This window comes from Chelon labrosus (genome assembly GCF_963514085.1).
Source record: "Chelon labrosus genome assembly, chromosome: 2".
NCBI classification, from domain to species: domain Eukaryota; kingdom Metazoa; phylum Chordata; class Actinopteri; order Mugiliformes; family Mugilidae; genus Chelon; species Chelon labrosus.
The window spans coordinates 27,219,246-27,240,854 of NC_140338.1; the positions used below are offsets into that span (position 1 = coordinate 27,219,246).

General features: G+C 41.2%; 2 protein-coding genes across 2 annotated transcripts in view; one reads left to right on the forward strand and one right to left on the reverse strand.

Annotated features, from left to right (window-relative positions):
- Positions 1 to 662, reverse strand: part of pkd1a (polycystic kidney disease 1a) — a 65,107-nt gene extending 64,445 nt beyond the window's left edge. Inside the window, exon 1 of the mRNA XM_084563125.1 lies at positions 156 to 662. Within this exon, the coding sequence (XP_084419251.1) occupies positions 156 to 430 (275 nt within the window). The 5' untranslated portion in view covers positions 431 to 662. The remainder of the gene's footprint in view (positions 1 to 155) is intronic.
- A 10,237-nt stretch (positions 663 to 10,899) lies between these two features.
- On the forward strand, positions 10,900 to 19,319 carry LOC311505242 (somatostatin-like receptor.1). Its single transcript, XM_084568695.1, has 6 exons — positions 10,900 to 11,095; positions 11,730 to 12,356; positions 13,810 to 13,950; positions 14,106 to 14,378; positions 16,010 to 16,156; positions 16,936 to 19,319. The coding sequence occupies exons 2-6, from the start codon at positions 11,778 to 11,780 to the stop codon at positions 17,173 to 17,175; spliced, it is 1,380 nt and encodes a 459-aa protein (XP_084424821.1). The 5' UTR covers positions 10,900 to 11,095; positions 11,730 to 11,777; the 3' UTR covers positions 17,176 to 19,319.
- Positions 19,320 to 21,609: the final 2,290 nt, after the last annotated feature.

The window sequence follows — 21,609 nt, forward strand, 5'->3', positions numbered from 1 at the left end:
CTGGCTGCATGTTGTGGTGTGCAACACATAATAGGTATTTTGTTTTTAATGCTCTGGGGTGATAGTTATAATCATTTCAATGTGGTCTCTAACCATTAAAACTTTAATACGCTCGCCAGTGTACATCCATGGTCCTGTACAGGCGTTTTACTTACAGGACGTTGGTGGAAAGCGGGACGTCTGCAGCTGCTGGGGCCCTTTCCAGCCCGATGTTGGAGCAGTTGACGACGCAGGACGGCTGGGGCCCCGCAGGCGTACAGCTGCAGTTAACGGGACACGGGCTGCAGCTCCTGCCGCCGTCCCCGTGAGTCCCAGAACCCCATGCCTCCAGACAGCAGAGCGCCACAAGCAGACTGGAAAAGAAAGTAAACCTCGGTGCGCAGACGCCATGTTTTCGCTTGGATAAAGTCTGTCCATTTCCACAAGGCATAGCTCACTCACATCTCATCGCCTCTGATGGTGTAAGTCCTCTCAGTCTGGGAAGGAACAAAACGCAAAAGAACGAAGACAAACGCGCGCCTCCTTGTTTCATGTGAGGAGACAAAAACAGGAGAAGGGATGATTATTTCCACACTTTTTTAGGATCTGCCCGTGTCTTCCCTGCGTTATTTTTTTCTTCTTCTGGTCGAATCCCCTTCCTCTGAAAATCTAACGGAGCTTCTACAGACTTCTTTCACGGGGGAAAAAAGTTTTGGAGAACTTCCTCTCTCCTCCTCCTCCTTCCACTTGATGCAGTTCCCTGATCCACCGCTGAGTCATGGCGCACAGCTTGGTGTCCTCCCATCTATCCTGCCACAATGCATAACAGCTTGGAGCACAACATTATATTCCATAAACCCTACCAAACAAACAATTAAAAGTAAAGTAAAAAAAAAAAAAAAAAAAAAAAAACTTTCCAATGGCCAAGTCTCGAGGATAAATGCATTTTGTTTTTTTGTTTTTTTTATTCATACCTAATAAAGCTTTTATCATGGCTATGATTAGTTTAGCTTGTTAGGAGCATCTGGAAAAAATGTAAGGAACAAATGCATTTAGGAATACTACTATAATTTGGATATTGACCTCTTTATCAGGGAAGTCTGAACAGTCTTGATATTCTACAAGATTCAAGTGACACCATTTAAATGACCCAGAGTAATTGCGCCCAGTTGGCAGTCCAGTCTCATCAAGGTTCAAGGTCCATATTCATTCATTAAATCATGAAGTGCTCACGTCCTAGCTGACTAGTGCTCTCGTTTTATGTGCACAACATGCCCATAAGTTTAAGTCATGTATAAAAAAAAGACTACTCCAACAATATTTTGTCCCAGAAGCAGTCAGACATGGAGGCATATCCAGTTTTGCAGCAGGCCCCCAATCAGTAACTCTCCTACATGAAGTACCGAATAGTGTTTTTTCTGTGGGTCTATATGCTGTCAGTGTGTAGTTCTTTTCTAGTTTTAGTTTTTGTTTTACAAGTGTTTCAGTTGCCTCTTTTGATATTTCTCCGAAAGTCTACCTCAGCATGTGCTTGTGCCCAGTGAACATAAAGCCACTTTAAGCTCAGTGGTATGACTGCTGCACTGGCTCCTTCACCCGCAAAGGGGAGAATCTTTTATAAAACACACAAAATTTAAAGGCAACACTGCACTTCTGGGGTTTGATTGTGACTTTTACACTTAGAAAAAAAAGATCCCCGTGTTTCTCCCTTTCTCTTTCTCGCTCTCTTTTTCCCTGCAGTATTTCCTGAAGCAGCGCATGGCACGTGTTAGGGGTGTTTCCTGGGTATTTGATTTGGCCGGGGCCCACCCATTCTCCCCGCAGGCATCTGGTGCTCCGTTCAAAGGAAAGAAGAGCCCCGCAGTAACTCGCATGCTCTCTTATCCTCAGTGGCAGCGTTTCACTGCCGAGCCCAACATCTGCAAGCGGAAGAGAGGATGTACCAAATATTTAGGCCGGCTAAGCCAGACAGTGACTTTTCAGATACACTTCCACAATATGTTAATGAAAACATAGAGAGATGGGAAATACAGTTTCCCCTCGTTCCACTGTGCTACATACCGTATATGCAGACATGACACAGACGAGAACTCCTTCCACTACAAGTACTAGCATACGACTTTTACCACTTTGGCTACTTCTACCATAATATAAAATATATTACCACACAAAATACACAAAAGAATATATGAACAGAAGATATACACGTGTATATTAACCAGACAACTGAAAATATATTATGGTTATCTATGAAGCTGTAATGAATGTACTTGTATTGATACATACAACTAGGTTAACTATAAGTACAAAATCAAACTAGAACACAAGAGTATATACAAAAATGCTTCTTTCTGCATGATGTTTAGACTGAGTCAATAGTCAAACCAAAGGTTAACCTAATGCAAGTAATCTCAACACCTTCAGTATCTTTGAAAACTGTCTTTAAAAATACATTTTAAGGGTTGAAAATGGAGGTTTTTAAGAAACATGATCATATGAGCTTCTCTTTGATGCCACAGACTGTTTTATCTGCAGTGGTGTTGGCGGTAGAGAGGGTTTTCTTTTCTTTTTCTTCTTTTGGAAGAACAGTGTGACCTTGCCTGTCAGATGTTTGAAACTGCTGCTTTAGATACTTCGTCATCAGAGAGTGGGTCTTTTGTTCAGCCGTGGCTCCATGGGCTCTCGAACTCCAGCCTCGCTGAAGCCAAACCGGCATACGACGGAAGCTTTTCAGGCATTTACATGTTCTACGGTGGCCAGAGATGAGGAGGGAGGGTGCAGAGGTTGTGACAATTCGTGTCAAATTTAATTGCGTGACCCGTAATTGTAGTCGGAGACTCAGAGGGCCGCATTTTTCACAGACATAAAAGGACTGCTATCTCAGAACAGCAAAGAGAAAAAGCTCCAAAAATGATTAAGGTGCAAAAGATTGGATTGATTTTTTTCTTTTTATGTTCAATTCAGCCTTGGTTACTTTGATCAAACAAGCACAGCTGCAAATGTTACCATTTGTATAAGGATGCTTTTAGCTAAATAGTAGTCATCTTTATGGACCCCAGCTCTATAGAAGGCGAGATGAGAACCAGAGCAACATGTTCACTGGCTAGAGGAAAAATCAGGGGACTGCTGAAGTAATCTACAGTCATTTTTTACGTCTTTGTACAAAATATACTTTAAAAGTTTTTTAAAGTACAATTTTTTTTTTTGCCTCAGAGCAAAGTGGTTGACCATCTGACTGACAGTCTGACCTTTAGGCATGGATATGGAAAACAAATAAAACTAAAAATTAACTTCTGTTATTTCTGTGGACAGTAGAACACTGTTATACAATAATACCAGACAAATATTATATATATTAATATTAATTTATATAAAATTTTACCACTCTGCTGACTATATAGGCTGGTGGAGCTGGCCTGCTGAAACAGTTGGTCCTAGTGTACCAGATGTAGTGTTTTGTATTTGTCTGGCCTGGACTGGTCCAGTCTGGGCCGGGTGAAGGTAAAATGAGCTCAGCCCCTGTTTGGTTATGGGGAGGGTCCTCCAGACCGGCCAGGAAAACAGCACTTACTGAGGCCTCTGTCTGTGTTATTATAGGAGTACAGGAAGAGAGGGGGAATAGGGAGTGTTGCAGAAGGAGAGAGGGAGGAGGGTCATGGATGGGGGGTGGGGGTGGGGACATAAGGTTGATGTCAAGGGCTACAGGACAATAGGTGTGTGTGGGGGGGGGGGGGGGGGGGAGAAAAAATGTCATGCTGATCATGATGGAAGGGTACACTAAACACAGATGCAAAATATACTGTGATTTTTTTTTTCATTATCTTTCTCGGACACAGACAGTATGTCGATAAAGACTAAAAGTTTACATTTATTCCACCTGACATCTTACATGAATCCTTGCAGATAATTGTGCACTGGGTGTTTAATAATACACTCTCAATGCTGAACTTCTAAATAAAGAAAATAAACAGCATTTACTTGTGTTTATGTCCTTCCTCATTTTTTTTTTTTCTGCCATGTTTCTCCTCCTTTACATTATTTGGCAGTGTTGTGATTCTGACTCCTCAGCCAGTGTATATATTAGACACATGTTTATCTATTAATAGCAAGGAGCAGATTGAGCAGCAAATGGCTGAAAGTGCTGCTGCCAGTTTTTCTATCCCATTGTTCCATCATTCCCACCTCAGCCTCAGTATGTACCTAAAATATCTCATGTCTTATTAGGAAAAAAAAAAAATCTTCTTTTCCCATCTTTGATGAGCTATATGTGCGCTGCAGAGAGTGTACGTGTTCATGCATGTGTGAAGTTTTTTTCTTCTTCTGCTAACGACTGTATTGCACATGATGCACTTAGTGACAAGACACACAGAATCCCATACAATACCCTGTGACGCACCAGCTACTTACTTTAGTCATTAGACATCATGGTGTAATGGACTAAATTTACAGTCAGTGGGTTTCTGTATATTTCCTACATATTCATATCAATAGCATGACACTATGTTTACATGCTGTGGTGAAGATTTTATATGTACCCCTTACATTATTTCTATGTACACGATTACTATGTTTACATCTATGTCCACATTCCCAAAATATTAGGCACACTAGTGAAAGTGATTGAATTCTAACAGTCCTGCACTAAATCCCCATTCATGATGTTCACTTCACATCGAAACACCTCGAGAAAGGCGGTAATTCAACTGGATGATCATTTTGGAGGATGTGGTTTGTGACGCTGTTTAACTGGATAGAGTTTTTATTTATTTTTATCATTAAATTCAACTTCATTGTGACGCTCACTAAGGATAAGTTGACCATTCGGCATCTGTTTATTTGAACAGTTTATACATCCACTTCAGCACTGTACAAGTTAAGCACGAAGAAACTACTGTACAGTATATTTTGTTATTTTGGTCAAGTAAAAGGCTTGTCCTCTAAGCTTTTTTTGTGCTGTCAGTCAGAATAAGTTGCTGTTTTCAACTAATTCTGCAAAAAAATGACCTTTGGATATTGGAAATAAAAACGTCATTAACTTTGCTGTCTGTTCAAACATTGAGTCTATGGTGCCTGTAAATGTTAAACCCTAAATGACATATTTGTAATTGTGTATCACTGAATGCATGAGGAGAAAAGAGAGCGGTTTGAATCCATTCAATAATGAAGGAAGGCCAAATAACAGCCTGTAGTCTTGGACCTAGGTGTCCTACTTTAGATTTTTGTCTACAAGGACACTTTGAACCTGATAAAAACAGAAGCAAGTCGTTTGAAGGCACTCACATACCTGCGCTTGGGCTACACAATCACCTGAATGGTATTATTTTTTATGATTATATAAATATACAATTTGGCCGCCTTAAGGAACTTTATCTCTATTCAGATTACACAAAGGGATAGATGGCCAAGGTAAAATCTTCCCAGTCTGATTAGGCTTTAGTAAAAGATGCAACAGTCCATTTTATCTCTATTTTATTTTCTGGGTTTTGGTTACTGAGAAAGAGGGAGAGCTAAGGAATGAGAAACAGGTATGTGACACTGTGTCTCTCCTGCCACAGTAATTAACACCTAAGTAAAAACACAGCTCCGACCCTCTGGGTACTGCTCTCCACACTGTGGCGTATTTTAATGAGGGCAGGCACTCTTCTTTCTTCTGTCAGGCAGGCTGCATCTGCACTACCAACCTTCCAGCTGTATCTTTTAACCTGTCTAAAAATCTTTAATGAGGTAGGTTCACTGAGGAGGCTCAGTGGAAGGTCTTTAACTGGTGATTGTCTGGTAGAGCAAGTGGGACTTAAATCACAGGGCTACGGATTAAATCCCCAGATGCTTCTTTCCACTTAGTCAAGACACTGAAGCCCAAAAGAAATGACACCAGGTGCGTGCATAATGAAATAAACGCTGAAATAAATGTCAAATGAACCTTATGTGAGCATTGTGAGGACACCAAGGCGTCTCCTGAGTCATCCTGATCAGTTGGTCTACGGTTTATTCATTCTAGATGATCCTATCGTTGCTGTGAAAATAACTGATGTATTTGAATATTGAGGTTAAATTTCATGAGACCTAAAATGAGAAGAGCTTTCTTTGAACTTTGCTCTTCGGTTCACTTCTGTCACTTCTGTTTCTAGTCTGTTTCATCTCGTGCTCTGACCAGCAGCAGAGGTCCGACTGTTGACAACGATGTGGAACACACTGCCAAAAGAGCCTGACCTGCGTCGGCTTGGTGTGTCATTCTGCTTAAGGGGATGTGAAATTGCAAGAGTTGTCTCGGATGGTTGTATTTTTAATCTTGTTTCACACATTTTGTTCAATTACACCCAGGTCCACAGGCTTAGAATACTTCAGAATGTCTTTATGTTTATAAAATGTTTGTATCAGATTGTCAAAGAAAGAATAACTGTGCAACTATATAAAAACTAAAAAATACACTACAGTTTCATAATAACTTTCAGCTCATTTAACTGTACTGATTTGCTCATGAACTGGGCTGCTTTCAGTCTTATCTGTGTTCTGATTTATTCTACTAACAACCACAATTCAAGGACGATGTGAGACTGCCTTATGCGTTGAGTCGGCATGGAACCGCCAACAGTACCAATAAAACAACCGTCCGCTTGTTTATCGACACAGACACAGTTTTCACTCAAGACAAAACTCTGCTTCCTGTTGATTTGACACAGGCATAGGTAGGTCTAAACATACATTCACAAAAGTCAAGTCCAGGAAGTAAATCACTTCACAAATTCAACAATGTTTTCCAACATTACAAAATGTAATATCTTTCTATTTCTATTCAAGAAATCAAAACAGCCTAGTATTAGTAAATGGCCCTTACACTTTACATTACCTGCTCAACACCTAACAAAGGACACACACTTCACCTTTGGTAACTAGAGCATGTGAACATAGTGAAGAGGAAGCTGCATTTAGAAGCTAAAGAGCAAGATTCTTTCCCTAGAACTGGCAGTGACCAAAGACTGAGCTAAAAGAGAGCTAATATTAGACGTACAATCATGCAGTGTCCAGTAACCTGACTCTGTATTACTGATTATGTTGATGCATAAATGATGACTGTACAAATGACTCACTCACTCAAGTGCAATTTTATGCTCACGATTTATTTCCTGCTGCCCCCAAGTGACCAAAGTTCTGTCATTTCAAGTTTTAAATGAATACTGCAGCGATTTATTAATTTAATGATTAACGGCAAGTTTATCTCTTGAATTGAAAGAAGACTGGGAAACAGTCAAAGAGAACTATCAGCACCTTAGGGTCACTGATTAACAAGTTCAATCTTATTTGACCAACACAAGAAGCCAAGCGTAAAAACCTGGTTTATAGGGCATTATGGGGCCACACGTTCTTGGCTTTTTTGTAGCTTTGAAGACTTGAGACATTTCTTTCTATTTCTATTGGAGTTACAAGAGTTTTGGGACAGAAAAAAATGTGTCCTTGCTTTCTCTCCCAGAGGAAATACATATTTCATTAATTCATACATTTTCTGGGTCGCAGGGGACTGGAGCCTATCCCAGCTGAAATACATATTTCCTGTACTGATTCATAAATCGTTTTGAATTCATTAATATTAATATTTTTCTTTTTTTTGTTTGTTTTTATCTATACTTTGAGCTACTTCCATGTTGAAACAAATATTTGCATTCTTATTTCCCCCCCGGTGTACAGCCGTGTTTTTCAGCTTCCCTCTCTCTCACACATATATACTACTCACAGGACAATGATGTACTTTGACAAGCTGGTAAGGTCAGCCCTCGGGTTGTGCGATGGCTTCGCTTCAGGGGATTGTTATGGTTATGGAGATGGACAGAGTCTCCCTTTTTTACCCACATGACACATGGACAAAGACTGTGTCTATTGTTGTGTGTCAGGGTTTGTGCTTGTCGTGGAGCGGGGTTAGTTACTTAGTGGGGTGGTGGGATCCTCCTCTTCCTGCAATCATGTGCCCTGCAGGGAGGGAGGGAAATCATAGGTAACATGGGAAGGAGTGGAAATCAAGGGTAAACGTTATGGTCACAGAAGCGTATAAACATTGTGACGTACCTGGTTCGTCTGTAGTTCTCTGCGGTAGGGGGGAAAAAAAACACACTATCAGGTACAAATGATCTGTTTGTCACGCATACATTCAGAGATGCACCAACATTGATCTTGCATGATAAGACTATTTCTTAGTGTGACAGAATGAAAACCTTTAAAGAGCATTTCTAGAACACGGCGCCTCACTTTGTTTACTTCATGTTTCATTATCAACACTGATAAACTCAATTTTTATGATGCACTTATGCACACGAATGGCTATGAGCTTTAAAACGCTTGATAGCACCACGAGTTGCTCTCAATCTGCTGTTTCCACTAACAACTGGGAGGCAATTCGAAAGGTTGCACAGGAAATCTGATTCCGTATTAGTGAGCTGTCCTAAAATTCAGACTCACAGCAGCCTCGCGTTTCATCTGCAAAAAGGGCTTTAAAGGGATGTGAGTGCAACTAGACTCAAGGAGCATCTAGATGCTCCTCTTACAGTTACAGTCGGCATCTCAGGCTTTGTGCTGGAAAAAGGACAGAGCCAATACAAATATTTTTATCCATGAGGGACTAACGCATTGAGCGCAAACAGATATACAGTATGTCAACAAACCAGCTGTCAAGGTGCACCATGGAGCTCCGTATGCCATATTCTGGGAGCTTTCCTTGTCTTGGAGAGTGTGTTGCTTTCAAGAACTGGAGAAACAAACTCTGTTATTGTTTTTCTGTGCATAGATAACAGTGGCCTCAGTGTCTGCGGACAGAAATAAAGAACACTGCGCAGAAATTACAGGACTTTGCAAACAAATCTGATCTTGTCCATTAGGACGGTGTTTTACAGGTTACGTGCCTCTATTTTAAATCATCATCAAATTCAAGAATAAGCCAGTGCACGCTCAAGGTGAAGTCCTCGCACTTACAGGTCCAATGCTTTTACTTTCACTTGCAGTAAAAAGCCTGAGGTCATTACATCCATGAACCTTTCAACTGGATACAATAGAAAAAAATAAATAAATCAACAAAACAGCAACAGTTTTTAGAAATTTGCTTTTGAGTCAGTGACAAGCAAGAACATCACAAAATGTTTCAAGCTCAGAGTTTCAGATTCTTTAGTTTCTTTTATTTTGTAAGTGTTGTCCGTGCACCAGATACTTGTTGGTGAGCCCAGCTCGTGCTGGACCAATTTCCAAAGTCCTACTTACTGTCTTATCCAACCCTAGCTTTTCTCAGGAACAGGTATATTACCAAGAAAAGATCAGAACTAAGGGGTCAGAACACATTGTGCAGGGGTATGTTTTTAGTCAAATGTAATATCCCTTGTTTGATTAAAACCTACTTTTTTTGTATGTAATTTCCTGCATATCTCTCTACTGTGCTTTCCAACAAAGGCACAAATATGTCATTCTTATCAAGTTTTTGTTGGTTAGCACGTTCAGTAGTCAGCCTCACCAGTAGCACTGACTCTCAATATAATGCTAACCACTTAATTCAGCTTTTTCACTAAGGCCACAAACTGTTCTACAAAAAAAGAGCCATTAGTTGGCCCTCACAAGCCTGGCTCAAACACAGCAAACACATCAGCCTGTAGTGCGGCCCCGTTCCCATCAGATAATATCTCCCACATAGCTGAAGCCATTTTGTTATTGAGTTTCATCTCAGTCAGGAAGACAGCCAGGGAAGTTTATCTTTTTCCATGTGGTTATCATGTATGATTGAATAAAACAAACTTGCAAGCCTCTATCATGTTTCCATAATGACTTTCCGGTCCTGAGTTGAGTTTGCTAAAACCTGTGATTTGGCTCCTGGTCACTGTTTACAATACTCTCCTCTTCTGTGTAGACTGTTGACTGTCATGGAGCTGAAAGGGATGAAGAATTCTTCCAACCTTCAAACCATTTATCCGGGTACAGTCACACTGATTAGTGAAAAGTTTAAAAAATACAGTCCTGAGACAGACTGCTTCAGAAAATAGCATTTCATACAAGAAAGAAGAGGAAAATCTATTCTGCAACGGTGTGTGTTAATCTTAACGCTCCTTTACAGCCTCAGAAGTCTCCATGGAACTAATAATCTACTGTATACACACTACAGCTACACTACAGCTTTGAGTGTTTTTCATCTTGTAGTCTAATGCAGCTTTCGATGTGTATGTGGCCCACCCGTATGTGTGCAAAATCTAGCTTCCATCATTGTGCTTGCTGAGCGTGAAGCTCAGAGATTGTGTGAAACAGGGGATTTCTTTCTAATTTTGGAACCTCGCTGCTCTATTATTTTCATCATCATACTCATCTCTTAGAGGCTCTCCGTGGGATATTGAGGTTCACACTATGACCTACGTTCAGGTGGATTGCACAATGTGTGTAGGTGTGTGTGTGTGTGTGTGTGTGGGGCGTTGTTGTTCTTGCCAGACCATTTTCCTGGGCCCCACAACTTTCTGACACTTAGATATTCTAAAAGCTTGGTTTTACAACTTCACAAATAGGTCATGGTTACAGTCAGGATAAGTTTAGCTAATTGTCAGGTAATTGGCCGTAGCTGACAGATGGCCAGCGTCAAACAGGCGATTACTGCTGATGTCTACCCCCCAATTAGATTTTTTGTCTCTGTGACAATCCACAACAAAACCACATGGAGGATTTAAGAAAAATATTAATTCACTCATTTGCGCCAGGAGAACAAGACAAGCTCATAGACTGCAACCGTGACACAAGAAAAAATGTGTTTAAAATTGCGATCATTGCTTACTACGTCTAACGTGTATACCCCCCCCCATCTCCACACACACACACACACACACGCGCGCGCGTAACAAATCATATCAACGCTCCATCAGAGCTGTGGGCACAAAGTTGAAGGAAAAGCTGCGGAGCTGCTGCCTTTCCAGCTCAGCACCACGGACGACGAGGAACACTTTGAAGCTCGAACAAGACTTCTCGTCGATATTTGAAAATTACTGAAGAATCACGGGACCTAATCAGTGATAAGGACTGTTTTTTTTGGGTTTTTTTTTTATTTCGTGGTGATTACTCATTTTAACATGATCACAGAGAGACGTGGACTTTTCCACTGATCGCCAAAGTAAGTCTGTTCTTTCCTTGATCTCGCAATAAATCACATTTCAAAATGCCGATTTCAGTTGGGAATATGTCAAGTCATGCGCAAAGAGATAAGGTACTTCTGGAACAGGCATAACTTTTACATTATACATTTCTTAATTTCATATCTATCATTAAAGCAGATCCGCCGTGCGTAAAAGCCGTGGCACAGGTAGCGATGCTCCCGCTTGACGGGCGGGTGACCTGTGCGTGTTTGTAGTGTATTTGTCAGGTGAAAAAAATGAGACGGCACTTATTTTAAAAAGGAAAATACGCAGCAGAGGCGACAGGAACGATACATCATTATGTATGGCTCAGCGGCTTGTAGAACCCAAGTACTGATATAACTCCATGTAAAACTACTGGTGTGTTATGTAGTCTACAAAGCAAAACAGCCTTATCTTTGGACGAACGATGCGCAAGAAAATAAAAAAGAGTTGCGAGCAAAACCTCGCCGTGTTCTCGGCTGTCAGAGTGCATGCCGTGAGTCCTTCTCTTTTTCTTTTGCGCACACAAACCGTTAACCCGTAGGTAGACTGTGACTCAGATAGGGTAAGCCAGTATTTCTGCGTTTTCAGCAGATACCTTTACTGATTTTCATTGTTTTTGTTTTAAAGTCTTTCTTCTAGATCGTTGGAGTCAAATCTGCATTTGGACTGTGTACAATGGAGCCTCTGGACCAGAGCCACTGGTTTACCCTCTCATCAGACCCCAACTCCTCTGCAGGTGCTCCCTCGCCCTTCTTCTTTTCCTTCCCTCGCCTTTTCAACATCTCCTCCAACCTGTCCACTCAGAGTGTCCCGTTTGAGGGCAGCAGCACTCTGATGACAGCACTGATCTCACTCACAGTCTTTGTGGTGGGTCTGGCCGGCAACACTCTGGCCATCTATGTGGTGCTGCGCTATGCCAAAATGAAGACAGTCACCAACATCTATATCCTGAACCTGGCTGTGGCCGACGAGCTCTACATCATGGGGCTCCCCTTCCTCACCACACAGAACGTACTCTCCTATTGGCCGTTTGGCTCCTTCCTGTGCCGGGTGGTCATGACTGCAGACTCCATGAATCAGTTCACATCCATATTCTGCCTCACCGTCATGTCCATTGATCGTTATCTGGCCGTGGTGCATCCAATCCGCAGCACCAAGTGGAGACACCCCCGGGTGGCCAAGGTGGTGAGCGCAGCAGTGTGGGCTGTGTCCTTTGTGGTGGTCCTGCCGGTGGTCATCTTCTCTGATGTGCAGGTATGTAGTCTACTACCGGCCTTGTGGCTGGCAAAACTTCACCAAACACAGTGAGATGAAATCTCCAGGCCCTTCTCAAATAGAACACGGTGAGACAAACATTTAAAGAGGCTTCCCAACAGTTCATTCACTATAATTTCCTACAATTTCCCCAAAGCAAATAAGCCTTCGGATAAAAGACTATGGGACTAGACAAAACTAAAAGACCAGACGATTATCTGACTGAACAAAAACAGGAGTTTAACACAAAAGACACAATTCAATTTTTGCTAATTAGAGGAATGTTTTTGCATTGTTGTGAAATGCGTGTATAGGAAAGTAAAGAAAAAACAGTCCCACTAGCAGCACCTTTGAAGTGCAACAACTGACATTTCTTTTTGTTTGTTTGGTCAGAATTGGAAAAATGTCAACTCACTGCTTTTTGTGCTGCACATTTTTTGGCTGCCTGAGTTGGGTAAAAACGTTAATAGCTAGACTGAAAGATATTTCCTTCAACACATCACAATAGAGATGGAAAATATCTTTTATAATGTGCTTCCTTAAGTTTCCCATCCAACATCGAGGAGCGTGCTGCCCTGAGCGGGCATTGGCTACCATCCTGCATGAGCTCTGGCAGTGTGGTGCTGGCAGGGAAAAGATGCAGGGGGAGGGATTTAACACTCTGAGATAATGGCTTACACCATTTGTATACACCCCCAAGTGCTGGATGAATCATCAACATGTGTTAAAATTGTGCATGACAACCTCTGAGTTACTAGTAAGAATACAAACATGATTTGTTTGGCGTTGTTGGAGCTTATAGTGAAACATGGGCTATACTGATCAGGCATAACATTATGACCACTGACATGAGAAGTAAATAACATTGATCATCTTGTGACAGTTCAATGTTCTGCTGGGAAACGTTTAGACCTGGCATTCATGTGGATGTTACTTAGACATGCAGCAGTCACCTAGACCAGACCAGGCACCCCCACCCCATAGCAATGACACTCCTTGATGGCAGTATCACACACGCAGTTTTGCAGCAACTTCAGAAACAGGGATGATCCACAGCTGCCCCTACCCACACGGAAAGAACCTATATGAGGATATATGCGCATATATGAAACCTATATGCAGTTTATCTGTGCATATATGCTGCATATATACGTTATATATGCAGCATATATGATAACATATATGCTGCATATATATAGCATATATGCGTATATATGAAAACGGCCAATTTTATGTATGTCACATACATTCAAAACCTATATTAAAACCTATATGTTTAGGTATAGGTTCTTTCCGTGTGGGGAGGCACAAGGGAGACCTACACAATATTAGGAAGGTGGTCATAATGTTATGCCTTTTCGATGTCATATTTGACTGTTTGACTGAGCTGGTTAAATAAAATTTTTGACTTTTAGCAGTTTTTTCTTTTAATACTTTACTTACTTGCCTTTAGGACACTTTCAACTCCTGCAACATGATCTGGCCAGAGCCGAAGGATGTGTGGTCAACAGCCTTCATTCTCTACACTGCCACGGTGGGCTTCTTTGGTCCACTGCTCATCATCTGCCTTTGTTACTTACTTATAGTCATCAAGGTGGGTGTTTGTGTGTGAGTCTGATTAAAAACGCTCAAGTGTAAATTTATACTGTTATTTCAATCAGCATAATGATCATCATCCTGCCTATCATATCTTGTAATCATCATCATCATTAATCATAATTAAGACATCCCTGTCTTTTTTTTTTACAGGTGAAGTCCTCGGGGGCACGGGCGGGCTTCACTAAACGCAGACGTTCAGAGCGCAAGGTGACATGGATGGTGGTGGTGATTGTGGTGGTGTTTGTGCTCTGCTGGCTCCCGTTCTTCATCATCAACATGGTGAACCTGGTAGTCATCATCCCCGAGTCCAGCGCCACTGCAGGCATCTACTTCTTTGCTGTCATCCTCTCGTACGCCAACTCGTGTGCCAACCCGGTGCTCTACGGCTTCCTGTCAGACAACTTCAAACAGAGCTTCAGAAAAGTAGGCTGAACATCGTCTGGCTTTGAATACTGCATAGACAAGGCTTGAAGAAGTACCTTGAGGAGCTTCTTATTTGTTTCTCAAAGCACTGCTGAGGATTAGATGCTAGAAGATTTATGGCAAATTCTTGTATGCCTGGTTAATGTGAAGCAAAGAGCCAGGAGCTATTTATGTTAGCACACCACAAAGACTTGAAGCAGATGGAAACAGCTCAGACTGGTTCAGTACAAAGGCAATATAACCCACAGAAGAATACCATTAAAGCCTAGTGAGCATGTGTCCCATTTCTGTTTACTATTCAAAAAATTTGGCGACAACAAAACAAGAAGTCTGGGTTACTATATGTATTGGACTTGTATTGGATCTCTTGAAGGCATCTCCACTTCAAGAAAGTACTTTCTCTGAGATCAGTGAGTGACAATATAAATTCTACATGATTCATTTTGATATTTATGAAGACTACAATAATGGCAGTGACCTTTGTCCATAGATAATCTTGTTCAGGACTTGTACTGTGCACAGAGATCCAGAGGCTTTAATAACCTTTTTTGAATATTATCAGGGTTGGGTTTAGAGGTGGTGATGACATAACATCCTCTCTCATAGCTTGTACTTTTTTTATGGACACTGTTACATGCTGAAAGAGTTTGTCTGTTCTGCTTAGAGAAGATGATTTATCCAGATGGAAGCGTTACAGGAAGTATATTTATCAAATGCCCCTTTAAGTAATGCTCCTATAAATAATGGAAAGAAACACTGTAAGCCAATCAGAATTATGCTCATGCCTGTTACCTTCATACAAGACCTTGAAGGAGGACTGCCGCCCACATACTGTGCTTACTATTCATTATTCAGACAGCATAAGGATAAATCAAAGTCAAGCACTTGTGCTTAAACCTTCCTCGGATTAACTGCATAGTTCAGGAAACAAACCTCATCTGTGGTACCTGCACTGCAGCCTCTTATTGCTCAACACTTTTTAGCACCATCTTTTGGTGAAATTAAAACAAAAAAACGAAAAATCCAAAGACGAGTAACAGTAAAAAGCATTTTGAGGTGTTATCTTCGCATTGCTTTTTGCAAATCACTTTCTCTCACTTTACTTTAAAAAGCATAGACTAGAAATTGTATGGCCATGTTCCAGAAAATGCTGTGCTACTTAAAAAGTGACAGTAAATCTCTTGATGTGCTGTCATTGATTATTCTGTAGTAAAGTTTCAATTTAAAGCTAAACTCATTGTTTAATTTTAAACTAAATTCGGAGACAAAAATAAAGTAGGATTTTATTGCAATGTGGGTGCAATTAAAAAAAGAGAAAATGTGTTGCATGGCTTTCTTGCATGCAAATGGTCTTGGCTAGCCACAAAACTGCTTGAACAGATGTGGATTTATTTCTATACATCTTTAGAACAATACTGAAGCTGTTGAAAGAGCACCGTAGCTTTAACCGCCTCTTGCATAAGACTGCAAGCAGACACAGTGTGCTCTTCTCTGTCCTTTTCTAGCCTGGTATTACAGTGTGCATATGAACAGTTGACCTTCAACACAGAAGCTGTTGCCTCGCCCTGGAGATTAATGATGAGGCCTCAAAGCCTCTACAGATAAACGGCATATTGTTGCGCACCCTGCAGGTGCTGTGCATGAAGAGCTTGAGGTGCACCGCCAACGGCGTGGATGCTGGCGACGTGAGTGCTCCGCGCAGTGAGAAGACCACGGCACAAGACTGCATGCTGCTTTCCTCTCGTAACCAGGTCTACCACGATCCCCAGAGCAGCCAGGTAACCCATATGCGTGTAGATAAGTGATGTTTTTTTATTTGAGAAAAAATGGTTATTTAAATGCCAAAGAAAAAGTAAATATGCAAATTGAGTAGTAAATCATTTTAACGTCACAGCAAACATAATTATGCCACATATAAAGTTGAATCCTGTTTGAACTGTCGTTTTAGTTTTATCAATATCTTAAGGAGCCTCTCTAGATCTCTGCATCATCAGTGTGTCACTTCTGTAGCAATCAACTGGCAGGTTTGTCTGTGACAGCAGCTAATGGAGGAAGGATGATGAATTAGTGCTGCCGTGGAGGCAATGATTAGAAAAATTCTGAAAGCTGAAAGATTGTGAGATTAGGTTTAAAGGACGCCCGCCAGGCAAAGGGAAAGCTTTGACCTAGTCTGTGTGTCCAATTAAATAACCTGAACATGAGCAATGAAGTGCATTGGACTGACAGAGTGGCTCCGATGAGACTCTCCCAACACCTCATTAGCTAGTTCAAGGTTATCAAAACTACAACTTCCTCCATAAGCCACAGAGTGAGCTTATATGTTAGAGTCCGGGTGCTTGATTATTGATGTATGATAGTCTCAGAGCATACATTTTGCCTCAGGCATAATTTCCATTCCTCCTCCCAGCCAACAAATAAGATGTGAACCCCCCCCCCAAAAAAAATCAAAAGTTTAACTTGTAGTCTGCAAGATTTGCATTCTGACTCATCTGGTGAGACCTGAGTTATTGCGATAACTGTCTCTCTTTTAATCCTCTTTCTCTTCTTCTCTCTGAAGATCTCTCCTCAACCCCCCGACTCACCCACCTCTCACACTGCAGCAGACCTGCGCCGCTCCACCCCTACGTGTCAGTTCCCGTCTGCTTACCCAGGAACTGGACCCGCCACCACCACCACCACGATAACCTCCACAGCAGCCTCCATGGTTACCACTGTGATAACTGCTGCTGATCCCCCCACTGTCACTGCCCTGACAACGCCCTCTTACTCTGCCTCCGTAGCTTCACAGGAAAAGTAGCCAGCTGGGAAAAGTGGTCACAATGTTGAAATAATTTCATATAAACAGGAAAAAAATACTTGACTTTCGCATACATGGACATTATGAATGCATTGGAATGTTTATGCATATATTCATTTGCCAAGCTCTTTTGTCATGCCGGTACATGTAAGTGCCTTTCCACCACACTCTGCAATCATCACAACACCTGAATGGAATATTTCCACCTTCCTCCCGTCTGTTATGTGACATGTAAGAATGTATTTACTTTTCAGAACCAAATAATTACAGCAGGTACCTGGTATCAGAGATGTATTTAGGAGCTACAGGGTTCTTTAGTGTGACTTATGTGAAGTGTTTTCTGATAACAGTCTCGCGTATCACAGCTTTAATCAACAGAACAATGCACTAGTTCACTGTCGTTCCCCACAACCCCCCAGTTATTTCTGTTTACATTATTTAAGAGGGTAAATCTTGATGATGGAACCCGGTACCTGTACAGTTTTGCGTAAAAGTCTGCTGTGATCTTGTTTGTGTACAATTTTTTATTTTCTGGAAGTGGCTTTCTTGGCATCATAATTATCGTGACTCTTTCAGTGCCCCAGCGCTGAACAAACACCTCTTGAGTTGTGTCCTTGTGTGCTCGCGCATCGCTTGTGATGTGATTGTTTTGCGCATATCCACGTGTGTGCTTGTGTTCGTTTTTGCAAAAGCTGTGATGCTGGTAAGTTCAGGGTTTATAGCGGCACATATTGTTGCTGGTGATACTGTGTGTTCTGCTTGGAGTGTTTGCTATTTTTCTGTATTGTACGTGCTATTATCAGATCAGACCGGCAGCACACCACCTAGTTATGTTATTATATTTGATATATTTTTGTTGCAGGGACAGAATGAAGAGGATTATATCACGGCCACAGAAAATACTTGTTTATGATCGACTGGTAGGTGAAATTCTTTCAGGTCATGCACATCAAGGTCGACTGGTTATTCTGACTGTAAAAACAATACTTTAGAAACAATTTGAGCACAGCTTCTTCTTTTGTGGTTTAATGTGGCTAGGTGTATTGTTATATTATTGCTTATATATTATGGTCATCCTAAAGGCAGCCAGTGGTGGAGATTACTTAGTATAAGCTAAATGATATCAAAGAACTGGATGCGTTTAATGATAGATTATAGTGCTTTTTCAGCCACTTTTCATTTGGTGGAAAACAAATTTCGTCAATGCCACACTGAGGCTGGCCGAGTGAAATTAATGGAGTGGATCCAATGACTAATGGAAACAAATGGACTCACTGTAAGAAGGAAAAATCAAGGTTGTTCAATTATAAAGGCTTTTACTTGCAAATACGGCAAACGTGTTATACATGTACCTGACATAGACGAGTTGTTCAGACGTGTTTGTTGGATTTCTTTGGAATAAAATGGTGTGCTCAAAAAGTTTTGCTTGCTGTTGTCACACAAAAACAGGCCGTGGGTGTCACGGCTGTCTGTCAGTGTACGGAAACGGCAGCAGTCACCACTTTCAACCACAGCATCAGCTACTGTGCAGTGTCACTTAGAAGTAGTTTCAGTGAAAGCAGTTAAAGACAACCCAGTCTAACAACTGACCCTCTTGTGCAGCAATAACAGCAACTAAAAGTTTCCAGTCACTGCTGCTCAGTCATGCACAGACGCTTGGAAGAATACTAGCCCATTCCTCAGTATAGAACCGCTTCAGTTCTGAGATGTTGGTGGGTTTCCCCACATGAACTGCTTGCCTCAGGTCCTTCCACAACACTTCTATTTGATTAAGGTCAGGACTTTGACTTGGTCATTCCAAAACATTCATTTTGTTCTTCTTTAACATTTCTTTTGTAGATCGACTTGTGTTCTTGGAGTTGTTGTCTTACTACATGACCCAGTTTCTCTTAGGATTAAGCCGTCCTGGCCCAGATGTACAGAAATAGGCCCAAACAAGGACATTACCAATTCAGTTCAATTTCATTTATACAGTGTCAATAACAATACAAATTGTCCTAAGACTTTGCAAAATCCCACTCCCATGTTTCACAGATGGGATGAGTGCATTGTTGTTTCATCTCCAAACATGACACCTCTCATTTAAACCAAAAACATTCTCCTTTGGTTGGATCTGTCCGCTAAAACATTTTCCCAATAGTCTTCTGGTTTGTGCACATGATGCTTAACAGATTTATCATTTTTTTAGGGCTTTGTCTTTCTACTCTGCCATGCACACCATGGTTGTTCAGTGTTCTCCTGATGGTGGATTCATGAACATCAACATTAGTCAATGTGTGAGTGGCCTTTAGTTGCTTAGAAGTTAACCCCCGGTTCCCTTGCGACCTCTCAGACTATTATGCATCCCCTGTTTTAGAGTGATCTTTGTTAGTTGACCACTCCTGTGGAGGGTAACAGTGGTCTTAAATCTCCTCCATTTGTTCTCAATTTGTCTGACTGTGGATTTGTGGATTCCAAAACAGGGCACTGAACAACATCTGAGTCTCATAACATTAATTGGAAACACTTCTGAATAGATGGATTCTAATTTGGCCTTGAAATGAATATATAATCCTAGAGATGCCATGACTTTTACATCTCACAAAGATCTAATATTGGCTCATTTTCCTGAATAAACTAATTCTCAAGTATAATATTTCGCAGCTGGGGTTTTGAGTCATTCTTTATTTAAAAATGTTGAAAATTCTGAACGGCACAAATATGCTTTTGTTTTATATTCTTAGAGATTACTATTTTCAGTTTCAGTCCAATATTATTTGGATACTCTAGCTCTAATAGCAATACAAACGATCTCACGGTACTTTACAGAACCCAGAGTCTGAAATCCCCAGAGCAAGTACCAAGGCAACAGTAGGAGAAAAACTACCATTAACAGGAAGAAACTTTGAGCTCATATCTAGTTACCCATCTTCTTGAAATATCATAAGCAGGTTGGAAAATGATGCACCTCGTTTAGATAGGAATTGATAACTGTGTGCAGTGAATGCTGGTTGGTGGGGACAGGACTGCAGATGAGAGGCCACAGACACTCACTAATCAAAAGCTGTGACCAGTTCACCCTTCATGCTCCTCTGGAAAACAACACCTGTGTATCATTTGAAGACGTGGCATCTTGTCACAGATCAGACTGGGAATCTGCAGCATGGTATTTGACTGAACTCTATACAAATGATACAGTAGCGTATATGGATGGAGGTACACCCTCATGCCAATAAACAATCGATTTATGTACAATGCATCTTGTCAAAATTCCTAAAAGACACACACAATTAAACTCTCCCTTCTGTGATTTAGAACTCTCAAGTAATTTAGATCAAGCAGCTTAAATTGCAACAACCTGTGCAAATGATGTCGTGCAAACACATTTAGGAGAATTTGGAATTTCTATGTTTCTGGTTGGTTATTTGTTACACACTGTTCAATCCCACCTCGAAACCTGATGAAGCTGATTAGTCATGTCTTTGTGTGTTGCATTCTCAATCAATAATACGTGCTTGAAAATGACTGTTCCTTATTATTAGTATTCAAGCTCACTGATAACTTACTGCAAACACTGTGATAAAATATTGATCTCTATATCCAAAGTGCTCGCTCTGGGGGTTTCAGGCGCCTTCAGTAAACTGAACTTAGCCACACGTCAACAAAACAAGTCACAGCACTGTCTGGGAAATGCCAAAAGTCAATGGGCGTGTAGAGCCAAATAGTTTACACCAAACACAGTCTTTGACAATGGGAGACAGTGACCGAATTCCAGGATAAGCCAGTATGTGAGCACACGTGAGAATATTTTAGCGGAAAAGTTGAGCAAATGCTGCACTCCTATCTTAATTTTATCCATAATTTGACACAGACTGTGTGTGTGTGTGTGTGTGTGTGTGTGTGTGTGTGTGTGTGTGTGTGTGTGTGGTCTTTCCCGAACAGGTCTTTGGAGACAACTCATCTCCGTAACAACCTCAGACTGGATGTCACGTCGACTCTCCTTCAACCTCACACACAGTAGCACAGGCTAATGTACACACTCCATAATGTCCTCAGTAATATATTATTACGTTTAGTCCACAGCGACCGACCACCCAGACGCACATAGAGAATCTACGCACATCACCACAGAGTTTCCATCTTTCATATAAGTCGTTATCGCAAATGCTCAGCAGCGAGAAGAGGGGGAGGATGGCAAGGAGGTATCTTTATTCATAAACCCACTTGTGCAACGGCAAGCAAAAGTAGGAAATGGCAAATTTTTTTTAAGAGACTATGATAAGCATATGGTTTCCGTCGTGGCTTATTAGTTCATCTGTCAGCAAGATTTCTCTCGAATTCAGCGATGAATTTACATTTGGTAGACAGAGATGCCAGAGGCCAAGGAATAATGAATGAGTTTGGTGGCAAGCTGAGTCCAGTGGGAGGTCAAGGAGATAGGCAGTGAGAAGAGAT